The 7718-nt window shown below is 44.0% G+C and overlaps 1 protein-coding gene across 1 annotated transcript; it reads left to right on the forward strand.

Annotated features, from left to right (window-relative positions):
* The first annotated feature begins 275 nt into the window (after positions 1–275).
* On the forward strand, positions 276–1214 carry LOC140507303 (vomeronasal type-1 receptor 1-like). Its single transcript, XM_072615421.1, has one exon. It carries the CDS (start codon positions 276–278, stop codon positions 1212–1214), a length of 939 nt encoding a protein of 312 aa, XP_072471522.1.
* Positions 1215–7718: the final 6504 nt, after the last annotated feature.

Raw genomic sequence — 7718 nt, forward strand, 5'->3', positions numbered from 1 at the left:
ATGGCAAGACTGCAGTTGTAGAGATAATTATTTGAATATGTCACAAATAAAGAGAGTTTAAAAGGATAGGATCCTACTCCTAACACCAACCTCCCTGCCCTGTAGAGTGAATTAGGTGAGAACATCTCTGCAAAGACATGAAGGAGACATTCTCAACCGAATCATCTAAGTGAAACCAAGGGGTGAGAGCAATACTCAAAAATGCTCACAGTTTCTGTTTTTCTGTAGGTCTCTCTGACTCTGGTGTCATTTCTTCTCCTTAAGACAACAAGAATATGACTATTAATGAAAAAATTATGAATGTCATCTTCTTCTCCCAGACAGGAATTGGAGTCCTAGGCAACTCTTTTCTTACCTGTCTCTTTATCTTCACACATCTCAGTGGACATAGTAAGAGACCCATAGACACTATTCTCATCCAACTCACTTTGGTCAACTGCTTAGTTCTCCTCCCTAAAGGGATCCCTCAGATAATGGCAACTTTGGGCTTGAAGAATTTCCTTGATGACTTTGGCTGTAAAATTGTCTTCTACCTTCAGAGAGTATCCCGGGGTCTTTCCCTCACCATGACTTGCCTGCTGAGTGTCTTTCAGGCCATCACCATAACTCCTCCCAGTTTCAGTTCAGTAGAGCTTAAAGTCAGAGCCCCAAAGTACATAATTCCCTCCAGTCTTTGTTCCTGGACTTTCCACCTACTTTTAAATGTCTTCATTGCTTTGGGAATGAAAGGACCAAGGCACCCTGGGAACATAACTGAAATTCAACATTTTGAATATTGTTCTTACCCATCTGCTCCAAAATATCAGGCTATCCTGCTTTCGATCATATTCTCTTTTCCTGATGCTGTGTATATGGGGCTCATGGCCTTTGCCAGTGGCTACATGGTATTTCTGTTATATAGACATCATAAACAAGTCCAACAAATTCACATTTCTTCCATTTCTGCCAGAACCTCCCCTGAGATCCGGGCCACTCAAACCATCCTACTGCTGGTGAGTACTTTTGTCTCCATTTACTCACTGAACTCCATCTTCACAGCATATATGCATTTTAGGAAAACTTCCCTCTGGCTGACACAGACTTCTGCCTTCCTGACTTTGAGTTTCCCAGCTGTTAGCCCCTATCTGCTGATCAGCAATGACTCACAAGTTTCCAGGTACTGCTATGCTCTTTGCTGGAGGAAAAGACCACATTCAGGCCTAGCGGCAGATTAGCAACATCTACTTAGGATGGCCCTATAGAAACTCCAAGTAGAGGAGAAGAAAGAAATCTGAATCTGTCTCTTGATATTAAACTTGGCTCCCATTTATTAGAAGCAGATAAAGCTTGAGGTGGTTGGCCCTGGGGGCAGGAATGAGCAAACTCAGACTGATGGTTCTTGGGGCTATTATTCCTAATGGAATCCCTAGAATCCCAGAGTATCATATGCGGAGGCAGCTACTCCTAAGCCTTTACCCCACAGAAATCAACAAAATGAAAAGACCTTATATCTACAATAATATCTGTAGTTGTTTATTTCATGATAACCTAAATTGAAATCTAATGAAGTGTCATCCCTATTGAGGTATAACCAAACAATTGTAGCCTAACATTGTAATGGAATATTCTTGTACAAAAAGAATTCACAAAAAATACAATTTCAGAGAATATTGAGAAGACCTCCATGAAATGATTCAGGTGAAAGGAAACAGAATCAGATATGTTTACATAATTATAGAGCAAATTGTTTTGAAAGACTTTACATCTAGTCCAGAAGACCAAAAATGAAATATGTCACACTTCTCTTACCAAACAGGTGAGGAATTAAAAAAAAAAGTGGGAAGAATACATTTTTAGACATGGCCAATATGGGAATTTGTTTTGCTAGGAAATGTATTTAAGTATTTAAGGCATTGGTTTTCAGGGTTTGAAAAAAAATTTTCATTGGTGGTGAGGTTCATGGCAGGGATAGAGAAATAAAAGAAAAATGAACAAACTGTTATGGTACTGGAGAGGATGAGATCTACAGAGTTGAGGGATTTAACAATAATAAAACAAGTTATAAAAACAAAATTTTTCAAAGAAATGGATGTTCCTAAGAAACCTTATACAGCTTTATAAATAAAAATGTTATGTAAAACAATCCTAAAAATTTGTCACACACACAGAGATTGAAAACATTTTGAAACAGCAATCCTTGTTCATGAAGCAAATCGTTCCTTTTTGTAATAGATTCAATCGATCTACGATGTTTGCATATGTAATCACAAGACAGCAGCATGACCTTCTACTCTTCCAACTTTAACCAGAAAACTGCATTTGGGATTCTCAAGTCCTTCTCACCCTATGTGCAACCCGACTCTGTAGTTCTACAATCCAACTCACTGGGGCAGGAAGTACCAAGGTTTCCAAAGGTTCTGGGAGTGGGCAACCTTCCTTCTGTCACTCAGCTTCACTTCCCTAGATGGCTACATTCATTGTTTCATCAGTCTAGGTGCTAGGTGGCTGAGGTAGAATACTCATCCAAATTAATTCTCCAATCCAAACTCACTGTTCATTTTCTTCTTCCTACCTGAACCTTCTGTATTTGTTAATTGGAGGAGAACTTGGATGGTGTGTTCCCCCTTGACCCCCTAGATTTCTCTCCCCAGGGAGACCCAGGGTCTGGGATATCTGTTGCTGACTGCAGTAACACCCCCCCCCCCCCCCCCCCCGCCCCTGACCCCCAGGCCTCTTCCTCATAGAGACCCCAGGGTCTTGGTTGGCTGATGCTGAATGTAGTCCTCCCATCTATCCCCACATCTCTCCAGAGAGATTGTGTCTGGAGTGCCTGCTCAGTCCACACTCAACCCTCGGGTCTTTCTCCTCAGATAGCCCATAGTCTCAGGTGCCTATGCAGTCCCCCCTGTAACGCAGATCTCTCTCCCGGGAGAGACCCAGGTCTGGGGCACCTTCAGCTGAATGGAGTCCCCTCTTACTCCTCTCCATACCCCTAGGGGCCCTCTCCCCAGAGAGGGGAACCCAAGAGTCTGGGGCACCTCGAGCCAAGTTATATTAGCAGCCATCCTAGCACACCCAGGATGGCATGCAAGCAGAGGTTCTTTTATCTGCTTTGCGAAAGTAAAGCAACTTTTAAGGGGTCAACAATCTTATTTTAATTAGAAAGAAGTAAATACAAGCAGAGAAATTAGCACAGGGATTTCAGTAAACAGGGCTCCTATTGTCCAAATAAAATAATACATCCACTGACATAGACCAGCAGACTGGGAGATCACCAACATCTCAGCAGTGAGCTAGGGAGGCAGGCAGCTCTTAACAAATGGTTACTTAGATTCCAGTCCAGGGAATCAAACATACATACATATATATTACAACCTACACAGCTGTGAAGCCCCCTTCAGATTGGTTTCAATTTAGCCTAAGCCTAGGAAACCGAACCCCCCCCAAAAAAACAAAAATCCCTCTTTGTTTGTTCTTAAACTTCACCCGTCCTGCATCTTGGCCTTTACAATCCAACACTTAGCCCTTACAATCTACACTGGAGAACAAACATGAGATTGTTATGGCTCTGGATCCTGGAACAAATAGAGGCATTAACATCCCTTAAAAAATATATCAGATCAACATAATTCCCATAATGTTAAGAAAGGAATAATCAAAAAATAAACACATACTAAGCTTCACAGTCGCAAAATGCATGCATAACTCATTACCAGGGTGGCCATGTGACTTTAAACAAACACAAACGTATAAAACATCAAAGAACTCAGCACAGTCAATTCAAAACAAAATGTTCAAATGAAGTCCTCTGGAGGTGTGTCCTCCCCATCCTGCTGTTGCAGACTTCTACCTGGCACTCTCAGGTTCAAAAAGTCCAAGTCTTAACATTGCTCCAGCCTCCAGCTTTCAAGTTCTGAGGGCTAGCTGGGTGACAAAGCCAACAGGGTGGGTCCCTGGGGGTTACAGCACCTCCCCCTTCCCACCATATGTATTGATAATTCAGTTTTTGCTTATTTTTAATATAATTTTACTTCTTAATGGGAAGATCTTCCCCACCCTTTAATGGGCCTGGGAGGATTCCTAGAAGACCCACACCTTTTGTTAATTTTCTAATGAGGTACTGCTTCTCCAAGGGTGTGATGCCCTCTGGCTCTAAAAAGTGAATAAAAGCTATGAGGTGTGAGTTTACTTTGGGGCTTCTTGACTAGAGATGTTTGGAAGTGTTTGGCCAGATGAGACTCTGGGAAGCCAGTAAGCCCTTCCCCCCCCCCATCTCCAACTTTGAAAACACAGATTTTCATGCTTCCCTCTCTGATAACTATTGTTGACCTGAAAACTTTAAAGAAAACGCAAGAGGCTAAATGCATACATTTTATGATTTAATTAATTAATAAATCAATTCCCTATTAAAGAAAACTGTAACATAATGGATTATGCAGCCAGAAAAATGTTCTGGCTACCCAGTGCAGAAATCTTCTGGCTTATATACATTTTGCTATGAGAAAGGAGCTCTCTTAGTTGAACAAATCATAAATTCAGTAAGACAAGACAATTAATAGAGCAATGTCAGTTGAGCCTTGCAATTCCAGGCTGAGTAAACATATGTCTCGGTGACATACGACAAGAAAGGAAATCCCACCACTAGTGAATGGCAGGCTTCCTGTCCTAAACAGATATTCGAAATAGCTGACATAGGAAAGGGTAAACGGAGTTCAAATAGAAATTATGACCTAAGATGCCTGTATTTTCTTTACCATTAATATGCCATAACATAGTATATGTCTATAGATATTAAGATATGGAAAAAGTCCCATTATTCAAGATAGTGTCTTAGGTTAAAGGTCTCTTCAGGAATGTTAAGTCAACCTTGGCTGGCTTTTGTTGACATAGGAAGAGGCAATCTCTGAGTTTGCTTCAGAGACAGCAAAGGGATTATTCCAAAATTTTATATTAAACTCTATCACTATCTATGTATGTATGGTCAGATATTTATCTGTCGATCTATGATCAGACAGTTTGCAAGAGCTATCTATTGATTTGGATTTCTCTGTATTTTCTCTGAAGTTCAGAGTGCTGACTTTTTCCTCTTAACTAAGTGAATGATACATGTGCTTGATTAAAGGAGATTGTTAATCCCTCAAAGGTTTCCTTCCCTTTTGTAAATGTAGATCTAAGAACCTGAGATAACAGGCCCTCCTGTGTTGGGGTGCTTACTGATATACCATAGAAAACTCCACCCCCTGGGTCCCGGCGGGGTACAGGAGAAAAGCAGGTTCACTGCTCTTGCCTTGCTGCAAAGTTTTTCTGAGCTCTGAGGTTCCTCCTTCTGCAGGTCCAGGAGCTGACATCTCCCAGCTCCAGTCTGGGTTCATGTGTAGTCAGCTCTTTCTGTTCCATGTTCCACCTCACAGGGGAAGGGATTGCTCCATTCCAAGCTGTTTCTGCTCCTGCCTGAGTCCAGGCATTGCAGGTTCCAGGACTCCTGTACACAGTCTCCTTCTCTAGTCACACTACCCCACCTCTCGGGCAGATCATCCTCCCCAATGATGAGGTTTAGGGGTGATGGGAACCCCAAAATACCGGCAGTCCAGGTCGTGCTCAAATGAATTTGACTCCAGCCTTCTTAAAGTCAAAGAAAAAAAAAGTTTATTACAGATTCACCATCTTGGGTTGGCTCTTAAGGTGCCTAAGCATTTGTGATGCTTGTATTCACAAGCAGGCCAGATAGAATCCCAGCTACACAGAGTCTGAGCTGGATTGCATCTGAGAGCCTTCATGGAGGGGAGATGGGCCTAAATACAGAAAAGACTATAGGAGGAATCTGGGGGGAGGGGAGGGGTCTGGTAGCCCAAGATGATGGGAGGAGGGGTTTAGGGAGGGTCTTGAGGAGAAGTCCAAGGAAGGAATCCAAGGAGGGTCAAAGGCTGGAAACTATCAGGAGATATCAGACAATGGAGGGATTTCGGTGGGAATCAGGTGGGGCAATCCAGAGACCTTGATAGAGGCAGTATGGGAAAGAATACAGATCTTGATGGGAGTGGTCAGCAGCCTGGGGAATGGGGTTTTGATGGGATCAAGGGTGGGGGATGCCACAGAGACTTGAGCAGAATGTTAATGAAAAACCCATGGGCTTCCAGAGACTGCCGGAACAAATGGGAAGATTAGATTTGAGTAAGAAAGGCCAGATTAAGTGGGAAGATTCAAGGGGAGCTCAAGGAGGCTCCCAGAGTCTGAACCCCATCACCAACCCTTACAAGGGGAGGGGCTGATCTGTGTTTTGGGCATAACACACTTCCAGATTCTCCCCAGCTCCAGCGCAGTCTGGGGTGGAGCTACTCCATACAGCCCTGGCTCTGGCCATCCCCACCTCCCACAGTCTTGTTTTCCTCCCATAGTCACTACTCCAACCTGTCTCCTCATGAGTGCTAGTGTAGAGATGGTGGGGAGGAGAGGTCATCGTCCTGGGGCCCTGCTCTGGACCCCTGGGAAACCCTTCCTGTTACTGTTGCTTGCTTAGTTTGTATCAGGTTACTGCTGCTCCTGGGGCTCCACAAAACCACCACCACCACAGTTACAAAAAGCAACAAAATAACTGGGCCAAAAACTACCAGCTTCCCCAAACCCCATACTTTCATTTAGTCTGCACAGATGCTTCTGGCTATGCCCAATATATTAGCAAAGCATCCTAGCATACCAAGATGGCCTGCTAATACAGCTCCTTTGTTCTGTTTTGCTAAAGGAAAGCAACCTTCAAGGGGTCAGCAATCTTACTTTAATTAGAAAGAAGTAAATACAAGCAGAGAAATTAGCAGAAATTCCACAGACAGGGCTCCTACTTTTGAAGAAAATTAATACGATAACCTACATACACCACTGTATACGGAGAGAGTCCAGGGGCTTTCAACAATCGGCTCCTCAGAGTACAGTCCAGGGAATCCAAAGGTGCTTCTCATAAGTCAGCCCCCAAAGCAAAATGCCAGCCTCCCAGTATATATAGTTTTCAACTAATAGTCTCAGAGCCAGAAGGTATCACAACCTATGTGACTCAACACAGGTGTGATTACTTATCAGACATTCTCAGTTTAGCCTAAGGCTGGGAAATTGAACTCCAAAAAGCAAATGACAAAAATCCCACTTTGTAATCAGGGTGCAGTCCACCCCAAACATGTATGCCACACAAAGGTTGCCCTCTCTCCAGAGAGGGAACCCAGGGGTTTGGGGCACCTGGAGGGGAGTCATCCATGCAGTCCAGGTTTCACTGCCCAGAATATAGGGTGTCTTCAGCCTAATGCAGTGTTCATCCCTTGGAGCCTGAATTCTCTCTCCACAGAGGGACCTGGTGGTCTGGGGTGCCTGGGCAGTCCCACCCTTGAACAAGGGTCCCTGTCACCAGAGAGGGTCCCCTGGGTCGCACTCTCTCACCAGAGGAGGGACCCCAGGTGTCTGGGTTGCCTGCAGGGCAGTGCAGGCACGCCTGGACCCCTGGTTTCCTCTCCCAGAGTGGGCAACCCATTGATGTAGGGCACCTGGAGCAAGTCCAGTTCTTCCCCCCATCCCCCGTGGATCCCTGGGCTCTGGAGTGCCCACATCTGAGTTTTAAACTTTCCAAAGCGGGGTTGTCGTTGTTTTATGTTTGTTTGTTTTCCTGCAGTTCAGTTTCCCAGGCTCAGTCAAATGGCAGACATCTGAAGGGTAATCTTTGTAATTCACAGATGTGCTGAGTCAGTTTGGGTTGTGAT

Source organism: Notamacropus eugenii, chromosome 5, assembly GCF_028372415.1.
Source record: "Notamacropus eugenii isolate mMacEug1 chromosome 5, mMacEug1.pri_v2, whole genome shotgun sequence".
In the NCBI taxonomy this organism is placed as follows: domain Eukaryota; kingdom Metazoa; phylum Chordata; class Mammalia; order Diprotodontia; family Macropodidae; genus Notamacropus; species Notamacropus eugenii.

Excerpts from the sequence above, each read along its gene's own strand:
- LOC140507303 (XM_072615421.1), top strand. The coding sequence starts at position 276 with ATGACTATTAATGAAAAAATTATGAATGTCATCTTCTTCTCCCAGACA.